The sequence below is a fragment of the Borostomias antarcticus genome (assembly GCF_949987555.1).
Source record: "Borostomias antarcticus genome assembly, chromosome: 10".
Classification (NCBI taxonomy): Eukaryota; Metazoa; Chordata; class Actinopteri; order Stomiiformes; family Stomiidae; genus Borostomias; species Borostomias antarcticus.
In genome coordinates this window covers 1,690,570-1,709,730 of record NC_140243.1, presented here as the reverse complement: position 1 = coordinate 1,709,730, position 19,161 = coordinate 1,690,570, and the positions used below count along the sequence as shown (strand labels likewise).

Genomic DNA, 19,161 nt, shown 5'->3' with positions numbered 1-19,161 from the left:
GTGCCTCCTGCTCGAGGAAATTAAATGGTAATCCTTACACTTTCTACATGAAATACCACAGGGTGGGCCTACCTGTTCATTTCTCATTATCCAGTTCCCTCATTTTCTTTCAAGTCTTGCAGGACTGAAAGTTGTCTCTGTGTTTCTAGGGGGTCACCATGACTGGCGTGGCGATGTGTAGTGGCGCTGTTAGTTCCATCAAGGCTCTTTGGGAGACTAGAATCAAGAAAAGCAAAGACGATGTGCGTGAAGATCATAGGAAGGCAGCTGTAGGTAGGTAAGTGTGTTTGGCTGTGTGTAAAGATCAGAGGAAGGCAGCTGTAGGTAGGTAAGTGTGTTTTACTGTGTGTAAAGGTCAGAGGAAGGCAGCTGTAGGTAGGTAAGTGTGTTTTACTGTGTGTAAAGATCAGAGGAAGGCAGCTGTAGGTAGGTAAGTGTGTTTTACTGTGTGTAAAGATCAGAGGAAGGCAGCTGTAGGTAGGTAAGTGTGTTTTACTGTGTGTAAAGATCAGAGGAAGGCAGCTGTAGGTAGGTAAGTGTGTTTTACTGTGTGTTGCTGGATTTGAAGCATTGACATATCTCTACATTATTATGAGAAATCAAAAGGGAAGTTTCTTTGTAGACCACAGTTTAGCTCTGTTACAGCAGTTTCTAAAATCCAGTTTAGGGGTGTGACGATACACTCAGCTCAGATATGATACCCGATACTGGGTTCACAATATCGATACAATATTATATTTTTAACAAAACTTGAATGTATGGATGAATATATGATATACAAAAAAATCTGAGGGGGCACGTCAAGTTCTATAGGCATAACGCTTCTGGGAGGATTTAACTTTTTTTCTTTATAGCTTTTTTTTTCTTCATTTGCTAATCACACAACTGCGACATTATGCTTAAAATAGAGGTATATACTTGGGTGAATGCTGGGTGTAGTGTGACTGTTGGGTTAGACTCTGCAGTAGGTAGCTGTGACTAGGCTGAGTATATGAAGAGGTTGTTTTTGTTACTACAGTATAGTAGAATTTCCTTCCTCTATCCACAGACTGGCCCATGCTTGGGAGGACCGGATCGTCTTGGCCAAACTCAGAGACAGAGTGGTAACAGAGGAAGGGCGTGTCATTCTCAGGATAGAAAAAGAGGAATGGAAGGTACTTAATTCTATTCTGCCTTAGATTTTTGATTTTTCTAAATTGTGAACTTTTCCATTCCCTTCCAATTAAAAGCATATAGGATTGGATTAATATATATTGTAAACCTTGTGGATTTTTCTGACAGACTTTACCTCCAGCTTTAGTGCACCTTCATCATGTTCAAGAATGGCAGATTCACAAGGCTGGACTGCAGAAGATCCCACGCTTCATTGCCAGCTTTGAAAATCTGATCGTTCTCGACCTCTCCCGCAATGCCATCACCGATATTCCAGAAGAGATTGGTCAGTAAGCCACTTTTATAACCTGAACACTCCCAAAACGGATTGCCTCATTGTTGACAATGTTGCCCGTGTCTCATCTCCATTTGCCGACAATATGAAAAGGTGCCATCACCTTTTGAGGTAGGGTTTTCCAAATATTCATCATTTACTGGACAAGGAGCTTTGTAGTTTTTTGACACGATAGATGTGCATACAAACTCTTTAAACAAGCATGTGGAGTTTGAATAGAATAGAACATAAAAAACAATTTTTTAAACATTGGACTACTAACTTGGTACAGCATTGCCACTGTAGGAAGCATGGTGCTGGGAAAGTGTTTTATTAAGATGTTCAGAGGCTAAGTGTGCAGGTTTCTCTCAATACAGGTAAACTGACCAGGCTACGAGAGCTGCTGGTGAATTACAACAGAGTGCAAAGGATTCCTAAGGAGCTGGGATGCTGTGAGAACCTAGAGAAACTAGAGTTGGCAGTGAACAGAGACCTTGATGAGCTCCCCACTGAGGTAACTGACATTCTACTATGAGTTTAATGTTAGGCCAGAAGAACAAATCTACAGCTTCAAGAGTCGAACAGCACTAACAGTGTTAATACTGTTGTCCTTAGCTTAGCAACCTGAAGAAGCTTTACCACCTGGATCTCTCTATGAACAGCTTTACTGCTATACCTGACAGCGTTGTGAGTCTGCCTGCACTGGAGTGGCTGGACATGGGGGGAAACAGACTACACGCATTACCAGATGACATTCACAGGTATGTTACCCCTTTATGCAGACACGATTAAGATTCATCTTACAAAAGGGTTGTAGTAGTACTATTTTGTATAAAATTGGAATTGTTACTGCACTTGCTTTCCAGAATGGAGAAGCTACATACACTGTGGCTGCAGAGGAATGAGTTAGAGTTCCTACCTGACAACATCAGCCGCATGCATACCCTCGACACGTTGGTTCTTAGCAAAAACAAGTTACGTGACATCCCTTCACTGATGGAAAGTATGAACAGTCTGAGGTAAGTTCCTGGTCACGGAAGGGCAGGTATTACAAGCCCCAGGTACTCCAGTCTAGTGCCACATCCCCAAAAATGATAAGCACTTATCTATTAAAAAGATAATAATTGTCTTATTGTTGTACCAATTCTATTTTTAGTCCAAGTTTTATTTTTTTATATTACTAAAGATGGTGTTGTGAAGCCACTAATTTAGGGACGGTACACACGTAGCCTACCTATTCTCCTCATCCTGATTGGTCAACTGTCAGAAAGGCACTTGACATCACACAGCGCTTTTCTGAAAAGTTAAACAAAATTCAACTCAAAAGGTGGTGGCAGCTGCGCTTTTTAAAAAGGTTTCTGCCTTCTGCTTTTTCCCACAGGGTTGCATGTAAAAAACGCGCTGGCCGTAAAAAATGTTTTAGTAAAAAAAAAATATTTTGCTCGTCTTTTTAAAGGTGTGAATAATTTTGAAGGGAACTGTCAATCATAGTTCCTTCACTGTTCCCTTGTAGACTTCCTCACTAGTGGCAAAACTAATTACCAGTTTATAGTCATTTTATTGACAACAAAGGCTGTTGTCATTGTTAAGAACAACAAAAAGTGCTTCTGCATCCAAATAATATATTGACCTTGATCACAACATTTGCAGGTTTGTGAATTTTCGTGACAATCCTCTAACATATGAGGTGGAACTGCCAGCCCTGGAGACATGCGAGGAGGATGAGGACAACAGAGAGATGTTTGGACGAGAGTTCATGCACATCTACATCCAGGAGGCCCGGAAAAGGAACGCCAACCTGCAGTGATAGTGTGCTACGATGAGTCGTGTATCTCCTGTTCTAAAAATGAATTGCACAATGCTATTGTGAGTTGAGAGTGCATAAGTATGCAGGCCATGCTGTAACAGGCCACTGTATCCAAGGAGAGAGAACAGTTGTCTGGGGCAGGGAGCCGACCTGCTTTTCATTTCTCTGCTACAGACGGCTGAACCAGGCTGTTCTTTGACATTGATACTTTGAACTGGGCTCAAGTATTTATCCCCTCCTTTTAGCACAGGTCATCAATGGAGTTATTTTAAGAAAGATTTATTTCTGCAAAACATCTTAATCTCAGGTCAAAGTTTATTTGAGAGACAATGATTCTTGAAGTAAAGATTATCATGTTGAAGGATGAATACATATTTTGTTGTAACAATTATGGTACCATAATGGGTGCAAATAGCTTAGTTACAAGAAACTGAGGAAGAATAGAAACAGAGATTGCTCTGCATTTACCTTGAAGTGAAGGTTTCATGCTACAATATCCACCAAAGTAACAACATACATGTAGTAGATCGACATCATCACCCCACTCAACATCCCAATTTTCACAACTGTACAACTTCACTAAAAATGTAATGTTCATTTTTCTAACATTTAGTGATTACTGTAACTTAACTACAGTACATTAACAATATTTTGCAAAATTCTGTGAAATTATAAGAGCAGGGACACTTTGGAAATGATCAGTGGAAGGGATGATTGGAATGCAGTTCAACTGTCAAAATAAGTCAGTTATTACATTGCTTCTCAACCACACTGAGTGATGATGACATGAATCATTACTATGATAGAAACGACAGAAAGGGAAATATCTTCATCAAGCCTGAGGCCAATTGAATATATATTCCTATAGACGGTTCCAAAACCACCTTCAAAGGGCTGTTTTGCATCATCAGCCAATACAGTAGCCAAACACTACGACCAATACAATAACCAGATGCTCTAAGCGCTGGCCTCTCTACTGCCTCTGTCTCTGTCTCTGTCTCTGCCCACCACTCATGAGTTGACACCTCTCACGTCTTGTTTGGCATTTGTACATTCAATGAAACATCTGTGTTGTGGACATTTTAAATCAAGCTCATTGTAAATTAAATAGTTGATAAACACAGCAAAACACAAGGCTTGTTCGGGAATAATTATAGACCACAAGACATTATGATGTAATTCTGTCTAGAAACAATTATTTGTGTATTACTATAGGACTACAAGTCAAAATGGCTTTGTTATTTGATATTTATATGGTTTTGATATTTGTTTAGTTTGGGCTAACCGGTCCCACACCTGATTCTCAGTCTTGTGTTCTCTCACTGCACTGAGAACCCCGCATGAACAACTAGGTGAGATTTACTAACAGTCAATAACTGTTCTACTCCTTCTTGACGTTGCGGTGTTGGTGTGGCCGTTTCACCGCAGTAAAAGTGACATTTAAAAAGATAAACCTCTGTAAAGTTACTGCCTCATGAGGCCGTAGATAGTTCACTTTCTGGCACAGGTGCATAATGGAACCACCATGAAGAGGCAAACCATACAGAGAAGGCTCTCAACTGGCCAAACATCAATTCAGATGATAGACTGCAAACTTGCCAGTGTTACCTACACCCAGACTACATGCTGTGCGTGAGGACCCAAATGGTATCAAGTAAAGAAATAAATAAATGTTAAATATATATTTTTATTTATAATATAAAAAACGAATATTTTTGGCAAGCCAATGTTTCACTAGCAGCATTGCTAGTTACCATTAAATACGTATAGTAATGATATATCAGTAACAAGTAAGGAGCAACAAGAAATATAAATAGAATTACTGGTCTCCAGTGTTGCTGCCTTTTAGTACAAATTTATGCCACAATCACAGGAACACAAACCTTGATTCCATTTTTGTATACCTACAAAAATCACGCCACATGGCAATAAATATTGAGGGGTTAGATTTGTTTACACTTGTCTCATGTCAAAGAAAAGCACCGACCCAATGTGACCCGGTCGGCCCTTTTTTCTTTTTTTGAGCAGATTGCTAAATCTGCAGCCTAAAGGTGCATTGATGAAAACCAGCTCACGTCCGGGGTAGTAACCAGCTCACGCCGGGGGTAGTAACCAGCTCACGTCCGGGGTAGTAACCAGCTCACGTCCGGGGTAGTAACCAGCTCACGTCCGGGGTAGTAGCTATTCATTTATGAAGCCAACATCATCATCATTATTATGAAGGATGGTATAATGTCAAATTCAGTTAAGGTTTGTGTGTCACGTTGGACCAAACATCACTTTAATAGTTTACTAGTTTAGTAAACTATTAAAGTTTAATAGTTTAAAAGGACACTGGCTGTTTGTAGAATCTAAAATATGTAGGTGACTCGAGCTGACTGGGCTGCATCACCAATACACAAATCATACGGACTTACTTATTATAACAGGTGATTTGTAAAACAGTCGGGTAGCTCAATTGGCTTGAACCATGGGCATGTTTTTGACCATTGCGAATACAGCCAATATCTGGCCCTCCATATACTGTACCACATCATTATTTAGTGTTGGGACTATAACATAAATAATTCATTATGGTAGGACCTAAAACAGTAAAAGTAGAATTATACTATAAGATTATTATATAAGATTAGCGAAGTGTGTCCTCAAGAGAGGGTGTTTAAAAATCACTTGGAAATTAATAATAATCCCTGATTTATAGAAGCTACCACTGTGGTAAGAAAAAAAAAAAGGCAATATTGGCGCGGTACCAAGAGCATTCAACAGGCCTCCTCTGTTTTATGTGCACATCACCACTTGATGAAGATGAGGCATGCTAGCACCCCATAACCCAGTATGAGAAAGAGCACCTTGAGTAGTCTGTCATGCTTGTCCTCCAGCTCTCGAGACAGGATCTCAAAAAAGGTGACAAAGAGGAAAGTACCAGCCGCCAAACCTTGGAGCCCCACAGACACTATACTACCCACCAGGTTCTGGGCACTCTCAATGCCCATGCCCACGCCAATGCCAACGGGAATCATGAGGCTGACCATGATACCAAGTTTGACAGCGTCCCTCATTGGCAGAGCAGCTTTGGCCACACTCACCCCCAGTGCTACAGCAGCCAGGGTCTCATGGATGGCCACCCCCAGGAAGAGGCTTGCCAGCTTCCCCCCGTCTTCCTGGAGGCCAAGGGCCAGGCCTTCGAACATGGAGTGGGCCGAGAGAGCCAAGACCAGGCTGGCAAGCCGCAGAGGCCCAGCTCGGGTTAGCTCTGTGGGGTTGAGGTGGCTGTGATGGTGTCCATGTTGGTGGTGACCCACTGGTGAACCGCGTGTGGGTGAGATGAAAGGAGTGTCAAATTCAGAATCACTCCCCTCCCCTGAACCTCCTGCATTGAAGGTCTCTAGGTCGATGAAAGATGGCTTCTCTTTACGGAACGTGAGCACAGCCTGCTCAATGAAAACTGTGAGGAAGAAGCCCAGCATCATCATTGTCTCTGCCAGTGGGTAGTCTGTGGTGATTTTTACCTGCTTGAAGACCTCATCCACCTGAAGCGGAAAAGAAAAAAGATTCTGCTTGTTTTTTTTCATTTAACCATGAGAGAGTTAAGTATGTTAAGCAGTTTTATTTACATTCTACTCATGGAAAGGACAAGAACGTAATCATATGTCCTGTGCAACAAGGGGTTCTGTCTGTTCACTTTGAATGGGGCGTAACGGGATGTGCCTTGGTTTTGGGGTCACCTTTCGTTTTACATCATGGGAAATTAAATGCTAACAATTTCACCTGTGCTCCTAAACAAACATCTAGCAAGCTGCTGCTAGTTGTTGTGAGCTCATGAGCTAACTGGCTATCCCACTCTTATTGTGCTGGATTAGCATTGGAAGCATTGGAACTGATGTGTACAGGCGACAAGACCTATCTTCATTTATCAGACATTATTTCATGTCATTTCAATTCACAGCTATTTCAGTGGAAGGACTAGCTTCTGTCCTACCAGTCCTGAACAGAAACAAGCCAGCCACCATGTTCATAAGCCAGGCTGGACCTGGCATGGTTCTTTTTTTGTTGTTACTGTATCAACACTGACATACTGTATGTAGGCTAAATTGTTCCAATGTAAAATGCGCCTTAATTGTTTGTATTAGATTTTTGCACAATAATATATATAAGGTATGTAAGAGCTGGCATGTGAGATCGGCTTTACTAGGTTTTGGTGAGTGTTAAACGAGTGTAACGTCGACTAGCTAATATTAGTTAACTTGCGAGATTAGTAAAATGTATGTTTTAAATTGACAAACATCATATGTGATGCACAATTCAATTGGGATCATGAAATTATTTTTCTCACACTGTTCACTAGCATTCATATTGTCTCTGATTCAAGGTCCCATGGCAGCTCTCTCTTCCTGCTTCCACCTAGACACTCTACTCTAGCCATTGGATCCATGAAGTGCTTCCTTCTCCTGCTGTAAAATAATTATACAGTACTAATCAGATAACTGTCTCTTGGCATTCTTGCATTCCTGTATAGGCACCGATACAGCTTCTGTGACACAAAATGTACATAGCTTAAGTAATGAATGGGAATGAATAAAAGTTGGAAATAACTGAGTTAAATGGTTAGTGACAAGCGTCTTATTGCATCTCCTTGCCCTGTTTTTAAGTGAAGTATCCTAGGGTTTCTCTAATACATCTCAGGTATGTCCAGCTTTACCTATTAAGAGGAATTCAAAATGGTGAACCAAATGGATGTTGTCGCATACACCCATGTTTTTTGTGTTTATTCCACTTGGGGGGAAAATAATTTTTTCTTTTGTTTTTGCAGAAATCACATTTGATTCATTTACTTATTAACTTAGGCCACTTCCTGTACTACACACCCATAATATCACAAAGGCACTCATCTGTAACGTCTATTGTAATTGTATTAGCCAGAAGCAAAAGTGTATGGCATAATGAAATGTGTATGACATAATGAACAATGACATTTTGAGGGGAAACCTGCAGTTGCATTTGTGCACTTATGTTTTTTTGTCATATGCATAATTTTGTTTTCAATCTGGCATGTCGAATTACATTTTGTTCACAGAATGGACGACGCCAAATCCGAGATCCTAATGTTTACCTACCTTCTCTCTCACAGATGGCAGGAGGGCATTAAAGCAGGTGGCCAGAAATACCCCCCCTCCAAAAGAATTGCAGAGAGCCAGAGCTTTCCTGTGCTTCTGCGCTTTCTCATAGTCCACCTGCATGGCCCAGACTGGGACAAGAATCCCAGCCAACATGAGGGCAAACACCCCCAGAAGGCAAAGTATCTTAGCCACTAATATCTCCATTTAGCCTGTGTCAGATGGGTTTATGGTATTATCAGTTGAAAAGTGGTGGCACATCCCCTGAAGTCTCTTCTCCTGCCTGCTGGGTCACAGAACGTGCAGCGGCCTCTTCAATATCATGGTGACAGCTTAAACTGAAAATGAAAACAGAAGTTTCTGTGTGAAATCTTTGCTACATAACTTTTTTGTATTCCTACTATGTATGTAACTTTCCTACTGTGTACTATTTGTCCCACTATTTTAAGACTGTATATTTATTTGCCCAGGGACTGCGGGTGGAAATGAGCTGTTTGGCTATAACCTTGTACAGTTCATCTCTCCCTATTCTATAGGGTAAATGTCTACTGTACCTTGTCCCTGTCTTAAAAATAAATAAAATCAATCAAAAAAATCAATCAATCGATGTGTCAGGGCCCAGAGTTAAAGATCCCCTAATTTAACATAGATTAGCCTAGACATTGATTCCACCATTTAAATTAGGCTGGTAAAGAGAGGGAAAGGGCAACTTCACTTTAGTAAGGTTAGCAGTATCTATCTAGACCTGATCCTTGGATAACTGATCACGTCACAGTATTGTGCATCGGCGATAATACAAACAACACATCTCGCTAGCCTAGCTAGCTGCAAGCTATCATAATCAAGTTCAACCGTTGTAGCACCCATATTTATATATACATACGTATTTATAGATCTATGGTGGCAGCACACTGCATAAGCTGATATAAAAAAGCGGGTTTGAACGGATACTTACACAGATGCTATTCAAATAAATACTCAGGAGTGACAATGTTATTCTAGCTGAGATCAAGGAAACACCTGCTATGACGTCACATCGGGGGCGTGGTGATCACGGTGCGCGTTCGCGAGGATCAGGACTGCGCAGTCAACAATCAGGACTGGGCAGTCAACAATCAGGACTGCGCAGTCAAGGATCAGGACTGCGCAGTCAACAATCAGGACTGCGCAGTCAACAATCAGGACTGCGCAGTCAACAATCAGGACTGCGCAGTCAACAATCAGGACTGCGCAGTCAACAATCAGCCAGTCGCCGTCTTCTGCATTGTGGGCGAATACCATGGATGTATTAATAGAATAGAGCACATACTCGATAGAGCACATACTCGATAGAGCACATACTCGGCTTGCTCCAACTCTGAGGGCTAGAGAAACATGGTCTTCTCCGTAGAATGTCCTCTCTCCTATGATGCTTTTTAGCCTCTCTTACTCTGAAATGTAATTTAATGTAATGTATTGCTTTATAAATGTTCTTAGCCGGTAGACAAACATACTCCTGGAGCTTGCTCGATCGCCTTGTTGAGAGGGGTCAGGGAAGGATTTTTACAGCTCACTTATCTGGCCCCCGGGTGATTACTGTTTTGTTGCTTCCCTCTGGAATATGTAGGGGTGGGTCGTATGCCCACCTCCCTTGTTCTCTGTAAAGCGCATTGTGTTGCCTCTGGGTATGAAATGCGCTATACAAATAAAGCTTTGATTGATTGATTGATTGATTGATTCACCCAATATGACGTGAGGGGGCGGAGTCTCGCCACCACGCCACAGACCCCACAACTCAGCCCTTGAGTGGGCTAGAGACACAGGGTCTTCACTGGTGGGGGCAGGTGGGTGGCCCGGAGAGAGGTACACTGTCCACGAGGGGTTTATAGGTAGAAAATCCAGTTCAAACTGGTGGATCAGATTTGACCAGTGAAATCTCAGTCAGGTATGGCCATGTAGGCAACATCTCTGTAACTATTTGTATACTCTACTGATTGTCATATCTCTTCTATGAAGTATTTAGCCCATGTTTATTGCTCTGTAAAAGTTCTTAGCTAATAAACTAACATTTTCCAGAAGCTTGCTCGATCGTCTTGAGAGAGATCAGGGAAGAATTTTTTTTACAGCTCACTTTTCTGGCCCCCGGGTGCAACTGCTTTTGCTTCCCTCTGGAATATGTAGGGGTGGGACCTATGTCCACCCCCCTATTGCTCTGTAGAGCGCACTGTGTTGCCTCTGTGTTTGAAATGCGCTGTACAAATAAAGTTTGACTTGATTTGAGGTACAGCGCTAGTTCACAATCAAACATGTTAGAACAAGTTTCCAGTATGATTTAATCAAAACGGGAAGAAAATGGTAGACATATTTGGAAAAACAGGCAGTTTTGTCATTTCTCATCAAATAATAACAATAAATTGGACTGGACATGTGTATAATTCAACTCAAGACTGATGCTGAACAATATGTGATTTACAACAGATGACAATGATGAGGCCCTTTTTTAAATCCTCCATTTAATGTTCTACAATGTTGACAGTACTCTACATACCATCCCTACCATCTCTGTACAAATAATTTCTTTGCAAATTCATGTGGCTGCTGAAATGTTACTATGGTTTGACGACTTCAAGGGATGCATCTGCATTTTAAGTTAACTGGATAGATTCAGTTAGGACACAGTTCACTGGTAAGGATTAGTAACAAACAGTACAACTATGTGCTATACTGGTGTGACTTTGCAATATAAACATCATCTGATTCCTGACCGGGATTAGAGGTCCAGTGAAAACAGTACTTTGTTATAAATGTTGAATCCATCGTCAGGCCTCATTGATGATTTTCCTTAGACGGGTCAAAACTGGGGGATGGCCACATGCATTGATCATTAAGTGACAAGAAGCTTTCTTTGTCCCTGGGGTTGCGAGAATAATACAAATCATAAAAAACCACAGCCTGTCTTCACCTTTTCCCACACGCTCATTTTCACCTGTCCAAAAACAAAGAGAAGAAAGCAGACCCTTTTTAGAGTAACATTGACAAAGAAAACTAAAAAGTAACTGATACATTTTTATATATTGGAAAACCATTGCATGATCACCAATGTTCATACCCATTTTGAGTGTTAGGGTTGCTCCTCGTTGCTTGCGCTTGGTGGCCGACTGCGGATTTGACTTCTCAGCTGCTCAATGAGCTCTGGGTTCTGTTGTTGCATCTGCTGGGCAAATTGTTGACCCCTAAACAAAAATGTATCGATAAAGTTAATGCCCTGAGTCTCAACTAATGCAATACAATATCCAGTTCATTGTATCATTCATTGTACTCCCTTGACAATGGCAAGGCCATGTCATGCTGAAACTCAAGATGTTGTTCTACTACGCCATAACTAACCCTGAGCCCCTCCTCATCTAGAGAGTTCTCGTTCTGTTTCTTTCTTTAGATCAGTCTGGCCAGGGCTTATAATGCTACAAAATACCAAACTAGTCCTTTAAGAGTTGTGAAAAGTCCAAAAAAGACTGGTAAAGATTGTTCATGAGCAGTTAGGATTGAAACGGCTGGCATTAGCTAATCTGCAAATCAGCTAACACAAATCTGTTTCTAGTTTTGGGATATACTGTATGTGTGATGTTTATGAGGGCAGTCATATTTTAATTTCTAAACTGAAGTTTGGAAATGGTATCTCTGTTCTGTCCAAGGGCCACTTCCGCTTTGAAGAGCATGAATGAGGCCATTTGAGAGGTTTGAATCCTAAACAACCTCCCCAGTGGTGAGTACATGTTTTCTGAAGTACAGTAGATGAACACAGCACACGGTAACAGGTATCAAAGGGGGTTCTGGAAAAACCTTGTTAGCACTGGTAGCTAGAGTTAGAGTTGTGGTGGTCATTTGAATTCCCTGTCTTGTGGAGCTTTGACAAACTCTTAACTCTTCACATAAAACGTTTTTTTGTTTTGTGTTTAATAGAATACTGTACATACGCTTGGATGAGACCAGAGATGTCACCAGGGCCCGCACCCCCTGCTCCGACTCCTGCCCCGACTCCTGCCCCGACTCCTGCCCCGACTCCTGCCCCGACTCCTGCCCCGACTCCTGCCCCCACTCCAGGGGCTGCTGCACCCGCCATTGGACCATAAGACCCAGACATCATCCCTGACATCCTGGAAAACAAGCAAACATGTCAATTACCCGTTTTGACTCCCGACATAGTGCGTCATTGGACTGATAATTCCTGCATTGACTTACATTTGCTGTACTTGTGGGTTGTTCATTAAATTGGATGCCTGGGGGAAAAAAAGAACAAATATAAAATAAAAAAGTTAAAGGAGTAGTAAAAGGAAAAATGCATGTTTAGCCCTGTTTTAAGGTTACTTATGATCATATACAATGGTTCAGATCAAAACGTTGACAAAACTAGCACTTTTGAGAAAGTCTGATAATTTCTCTACCACCGTTTAGGTCATACAATGGATGTGGGTGGGCACCTTGAAAAATCATTCAAAAACAAACTCTCGATTTCAAAGACAAGAAGTCCTGTCTAGTCCTTGCACCCTGTCTAATGTTGTCTGTCCATCTGTGTTACGCACCAATTGACCAGAACAAATTCCTAGTTTGTATAAAAAACAACCTGGCTAAAACTGATTCTGAATCTGGTGGTGACAACAGTATGTATGGTATGTATGGTAATGGCAACTTGGCATAAATGGGGAAAAAAGTGATGATGCTCAATGCAACTTCATTTGCCACCACTGGCAATTACTAAAACATTTCTTAATTCTAACAGCCCTACCCAGTGTGTCAGCGAGGTCACCAGTTCACTGTTAATCATTTTGCTAATTAACATACCCTTCATCTTGGGAGAGATCACATGGTCATTGGGCTAGTCTATTCTCAAGTGAAACTCAAATCGACTTCCAAGTTGGCATGGTGGGCGATACATTTGTTTTCTGTGACAGGAAGACATACTGTATTTTCTCCATTTTAGTTTTTATGTAGCCTTTTAAAAATTTTAGGGAGGAAGTTGATTAATTTAGAACCTGAATCAATAATGTTTAATGTAGGTACAGTAGATGTGTGGTTAGCGTAGGGCTTTTGATGGATGATGTCTGGAACAAGGCTAGCTAGACTAGCTCTATGACAGGTGAGTGACTATCCACCACTGCCTCGCTTGTAAAGTAGTGACAAAATAATCTAAATATCAAACATGTTTGATGTTATCGGGGCCGCCCCGATGGGTCTGCGAGCCGACTGGGAGGTATACGACCGATCTGTAAGCCCCTCACGTTACAAGATCATCTGAGCTTAGCATCCGTACCGACCAACGTTGCAGACACGATTTCTCCTCCTAAAAGTCCTGTAGCGTGAGCCCGGCAGTATGTGACACGCACACACACATTCTATAAACTGAAATTGTAAAAAGGCCCTAATTGTTGGGTTGCACAATTCCTAGGTCCAAACCCTGCTTCAGGTCAGTGTCAAAACGGTGTCAGTGAACCTTTAAACGCCATAACACATCACATTCATCTGCTTTGAGTAGTCGTTTCAATAGTCTCAGTTAACTGTACTCACCATATTCATGAATCCAGGGTTGCTGAGCAAACCAGCCAGATCTACTCCTCCCATTCCCCCTGTCTAGAGAAGATAAAGAAAAAAACCAGATCAACAACAACACATCCCCTGTGTGTACAGCTGATACTCGATGTCTAACGGTAGTTGATGTTATCAGCTTACTGGGCTTGGGGTCTCTATTTTCTGTTCAGCTATCTTCAAGTTTGATTTGTAGGTGTCATTCTCTGGGTCCAGCTCCAGTGCTTTCTTGTAGAAGCTCACAGCTTCTGTGTGTTTGTTTAAACTGGCTAGCGCCAACCTTGAAAAGACAAATTGTAAAAAAAAAAAAGAACATCTATGACAATATTATTGAACAAACCTTCATTCCAAGCCAGTAGCCTACACTGGTGCTTCTTTAAAATGGAGACTGCAGCAGGAAGAGACTACCTTGCCATGAGTTAATTTAATAAATATAACTAGCACAGAACTATCCTGCTTGTGGCTACTAAAGCTTAATATCAACATGATCATTTAAAACGTTAGGCATGGGCAGAGATTACCCCTCAGTATTGGTGTAAGGCCCAGTAAGGTACCTGTCACAGTGGTAGTCAGTAGTTGACATACACGGGTAATGAAATGGCTGGGAAAGAAACTTTTTTCTTGGTATCACTCAAAGTCAAAAATGGCTCTTTGAATTATCAAGTTTTAAACCATTGGGTCTATTTTTTTTAGAAGCCACCAAGAGCCGGAGTTGACAGCTGTTTCTTTCCCCATGTATGTCGGTGGCAGCGCCGCGGTTGTCTATGGGAGAAGGTGATAGGTGGGGCCAAGAAAAACACTTCTGTGCAGGTTTGTAAGCCACGGAGCCAAGACAAACACTACCGCGCATGTGCTGTGGTCTACAGGATGTAAAAGTCTCATGTTCAATTTGCTTCATGCGCTGGACGAGCAGCTTTCATTGAAATGAATGAGTGGCCATCTTTCAATGACGCATCCAGTTCTCTACATCCATGGTGTGAATTCCTTATCGTTCATCAGAGTTGCTGGCTAGCAAGCTGACACTTGTAGGCATGTGATATAAAACATGCAGTTTCACCAAAATGTTTAACTGTATGAAAATAGTATCTATGATAAAAACAAAAAATATTTCAAAAGCCTAGGGAATGGAAAATCTGAAAAATCTTTTATGCGATGAGTTGGGGTTTGTCAAAAGCCTAAGGAAAGGAAAATTAAAGACAGTAAATTCCACCACCATAACTAAATTTCTTACCCCTCACCAAAAAAAAAAAGATTATGGATTTTTAATTTTAAAAATCTTGATGGGTCCAAAATGAATATTGTTTATTTCTTGTCTGAGGTTTGATTCCCACCTCTAACAAGGCTTGTGATCCTCTAGTATTATGTTGGTACCGTACGGTATCTCTGTGTCTGGAGCCATCAGGAGTTGTAATACTACTGGCTCAGGAGCGTTGTTAGCTTTAAACTATCCATGTATCAGGTAGTCTAATCAGAATCCATGCACAGTTCAATGGACTACTGAACCCCAACCACTACAGTAATGTGCAGTATCTGACTGGAGTACATTGTAGGCTCTGTTAGATGTGTTCAGTGCTCACTGATGCTCCGTGTCAACATACAATCCACTCACGAAATGGTAGAAAAGAACAGATGCGGTGTAGTAAAAGGCGTCACTTCAACACATCCTACAGTTTAAAGACCTACCCCATTCTTCCATATGCTTTGCTGTAGTTGGGGTCAATCCCTATGGCGAGTTCACAGTCCTGCACAGCTCCAGCATAGTTGCCAAGTTTGCTGTAGGCAGCAGCCCTACCAAAATCAGAAACCAATCGCAAAAGCACATTGGTTAACAGAACATATATTTATAGTATTCATTTCATAGCAGGTATAATACATAAAACATTGGTCAAATTGATACACAGAAATATATATGAATTGATTGCTGGTATTGTGTACACAGCGCACACACACACAAAAAGCATTGGATAAATAAATGTTTACCAAAAAAAGTATGTACAAAGAACGATACCACTTACCTGTTGCAGTAGTAAACTGCATTTTGGGGGTTTATAGCAATAGCCTTTGAGTAAAATTCCACCGCTGCACCAAAGTTCTCTAACTTCATGTGATCATTTCCTGAAGAGGAGAAAGAATCCATGAGAGGGTGAATCATGTATGTAATTATTATGAATTCAAAGTTTACACAAACGTCTGGCATCTAGACTAACACAAGATAGAAAGCACCGCAGGATAATCCACACGACAGAAGTCTGAAATGTCTCACATTTCAACACAATATTTCCTTTAAAACTACAAATATGGAAAACAAAGGTGGATAAGGTCCTACCATCATTTTTGAGTCTTTCTGCCTCTGCTATGTCCTCCTCTGCGGCAGGGGCTACCTTTACTGTGTTTGTTGTAGCCTGGGGAATGTCTGGCTTCTGAAACAAAGGGACAATCAGCCAATTACATTTGAGATTTCTGAACACAAACTTTTAAATGTGATAAGTTCTGAGCGGGACAGTTTATATTTTCTAAAATGCATCTTTGCTCTTATTGTAGACTGGCAAGTAACTCTTTCTAGTCCTGGTAACAGCTAACATTTTTTTCTGACAGATTAATGTGACCTGTCCCTTTTCCCTTCCCTAACCATCCCGTTAGATAGGTAGAACAACTTTTTATTTATATAACTCTTCACTGTTATTATAGATCCTCTCATTTCAAATCTGTGTTTATTAAAGGGGGTTGTTCAAGCAGGACCTACCTTTGGAGTGGCAGAGGCAAAAATCTCTGGTAAAGTTTGTGTGACAGCTAGACTCTGATCCTCCGTCGAAACCTCAAAGGCTGTCTCCAGACATTGGACAGCAACTGGAAAAGAAAGCAAATGGTAATGGTTATAATTGAAAACAGGAGTGGCGGGAAAACAAACTGTATTGACTGGCACATTAGTTTGTGATTTTTAACCATTTCCAATTTTTACTTATAAAATAAAATAAAAGTGCAAAAAAAAAAGAAAAAGAAAACGATTGGGTAATTATTCCTAACCAACTAATTCCACTTTAAGTGTACTCATTCAATGTAAAGCAAAATCCCTATACATGGTCTGTCCAAGTGGTTTGACAACATGGTTTGCCAGTATTGTAGGCCTGAGCTACGGGTCGGCGAGGCTAGTCAAATGTGGCAGGGTCATTGTCATTCCCAGAAACCCCTGCCTCCATTCTCAGCTATGGGGACTTTTTATGGGGATTTATCTCTCTCTACATCATCAATCATCAATCTTCCCAAGATCAATGTTACAGACTTACTGCGATAACCTGGACCTTAATTGTTTCTCATAGAACAGCAACCTACTGTTTACTATGGTCCCGAAAAGAGTCACCTCACTGATGCTCAAATAAGTTGTATTTCTTCTCCTTATCTTACCCTCTAGACTTTCCTGGGCATCTGATGATAAATTCCCAGAGTGAAGCTCATCATGAAGAAATTGGATAATGGAGAAGGCAAGACGCTTGGTGTCTGTCATGTTGATGGAGGTCCCAACCTCTTAATAGCACGTTTTGTGGGGGAGAACCTACGAGACAAAAAGTAATGTGATGAAGCAAAATCCAGATCTGAACATAAATGGACAGACTGACAGTAGCTGACTCAGTTCTACTCTCATCTTAAAAGTCTTGATGGAACCGTCCCTGCTGCTAGACCTTTGTCACACTCACCAATCACTCAGATCAAGATCAGATCACTTTCATCAAGGGACAAACAACTCTAAAACTCAAATGACAAACAAGTTAACTAGCCTCACGTGAACTGCTCAGATCACATCAGTGGATCGCAGCTGTCCTCTAGCTAAAGCTGGACAACAACAAACACACTTAACCATCCTTAGAACATTCTAGCAAATACCAGTGGATGTGATCGCGCAGACCAGTGAGCTAGTTCGTGTTAGCTAGATTACCAGTGAGCTAGTCCGTGCTAGCTAGTTCCTAAGAGGTACCAGGTAGCTAGTTCGTGCTAGCTAGTTCCTAAGAGGTACCAGGTAGCTAGTTCGTGCTAGCTAGTTCCTAAGAGGTACCAGGTAGCTAGTTCGTGCTAGCTAGTTCCTAAGAGGTACCAGTGAGCTAGTTCGTGCTAGTTCCTGCTAGCTAGTTCCTAAGAGGTACCAGGTAGCTAGTTCGTGCTAGCTAGTTCCTAAGAGGTACCTGTGAGCTAGTTCGTGCTAGCTAGTTCCTAAGAGGTACCAGTGAGCTAGTTCGTGCTAGCTAGTTCCTAAGAGGTACCAGGTAGCTAGTTCGTGCTAGCTAGTTCCTAAGAGGTACCAGTGAGCTAGTTCATGCTAGCTAGTTCCTAAGAGGTACCAGGTAGCTAGTTCGTGCTAGCTAGTTCCTAAGAGGTACCAGTGAGCTAGTTCGTGCTAGCTAGTTCCTAAGAGGTACCAGGTAGCTAGTTCCTAAGAGGTACCAGTGAGCTAGTTCGTGCTAGTTCCTGCTAGCTAGTTCCTAAGAGGTACCAGGTAGCTAGTTCGTGCTAGCTAGTTCCTAAGAGGTACCAGTGAGCTAGTTCCTGCTAGCTAGTTCCTAAGAGGTACCAGGTAGCTAGTTCGTGCTAGCTAGTTCCTAAGAGGTACCAGGTAGCTAGTTCCTAAGAGGTACCAGTGAGCTAGTTCGTGCTAGTTAGTTCCTAAGAGGTACCAGGTAGCTAGTTCCTAAGAGGTACCAGTGAGCTAGTTCGTGCTAGTTCCTGCTAGCTAGTTCCTAAGAGGTACCAGGTAGCTAGTTCGTGCTAGCTAGTTCCTAAGAGGTACCAGTGAGCTAGTTCCTGCTAGCTAGTTCCTAAGAGGTCGGGTTGAATGTGAGTCCCCAATCCTACATGTGGAGTACTAACCTCAGACATGCCAACACTAGATAACGGTATCTACAAGCTCAGCTATGTTAGCCCGCCTCTCAAACCCAGGAGATGAACTCTAGCTTCATTCTGTCCTACCCGCTCTGACATGACACCCTCTTATTAGCTCACCTAGCTACACAGCTAACCTGGCTAGCTAGCTGCTAGCACATCAAGTCTTTGGTGAAGTTTGCATTATTTATTATTTCAACACTCAGCTACACTCCGAATAGATGATGGAAAAACTGGACGTAGAAGTGAATGTAAAAGGCTTGTTCCTACCAGGTGTGTGTGTGTCCCTCTGGTTCCTCTGGTTCCTGGTTAGCCGGAGGGGGTCGGTTGGGCCGTAGCGGCTAGCAGCGTCATGTGTCGCGTATATTCCTCGTCATTAGCGACTA

General features: G+C 41.7%; 3 protein-coding genes across 4 annotated transcripts; 1 reads left to right on the top strand and 2 right to left on the bottom strand.

Moving 5' to 3' along the window:
* Window positions 1-158: 158 nt before the first annotated feature.
* On the top strand, window positions 159-3,233 carry lrrc39 (leucine rich repeat containing 39; the record flags this gene model as incomplete). The annotated part of the gene is made up of 7 exons (XM_084443844.1): window positions 159-277; window positions 1,049-1,154; window positions 1,282-1,438; window positions 1,804-1,940; window positions 2,042-2,187; window positions 2,293-2,445; window positions 3,077-3,233. The coding sequence occupies 7 exons, from the start codon at window positions 159-161 to the stop codon at window positions 3,231-3,233; spliced, it is 975 nt and encodes a 324-aa protein (XP_084299970.1).
* A 368-nt stretch (window positions 3,234-3,601) lies between these two features.
* On the bottom strand, window positions 3,602-8,554 carry LOC311314411 (zinc transporter ZIP3-like; the record flags this gene model as incomplete). The annotated part of the gene is made up of 2 exons (XM_084444758.1): window positions 3,602-6,763; window positions 8,348-8,554. The coding sequence occupies 2 exons, from the start codon at window positions 8,552-8,554 to the stop codon at window positions 6,023-6,025; spliced, it is 948 nt and encodes a 315-aa protein (XP_084300884.1). The 3' UTR covers window positions 3,602-6,022.
* A 2,118-nt stretch (window positions 8,555-10,672) lies between these two features.
* Window positions 10,673-19,160, bottom strand: sgta (small glutamine rich tetratricopeptide repeat co-chaperone alpha). Of its 2 annotated transcripts, none has more exons than XM_084444756.1 (12): window positions 19,046-19,160; window positions 17,309-17,456; window positions 16,650-16,753; window positions 16,233-16,326; window positions 15,922-16,021; window positions 15,590-15,694; window positions 14,051-14,186; window positions 13,889-13,951; window positions 12,566-12,603; window positions 12,301-12,480; window positions 11,436-11,559; window positions 10,673-11,312 (listed from the first exon to the last, which is right to left on the bottom strand). In XM_084444756.1, the coding sequence occupies exons 2-11, from the start codon at window positions 17,406-17,408 to the stop codon at window positions 11,448-11,450; spliced, it is 1,032 nt and encodes a 343-aa protein (XP_084300882.1). In that variant the 5' UTR covers window positions 17,409-17,456; window positions 19,046-19,160; the 3' UTR covers window positions 10,673-11,312; window positions 11,436-11,447. The 2 variants fall into 2 exon arrangements, with proteins under 2 accessions (XP_084300882.1, XP_084300883.1); XM_084444757.1 differs by having other exon boundaries at window positions 16,233-16,323.
* Window position 19,161: the final 1 nt, after the last annotated feature.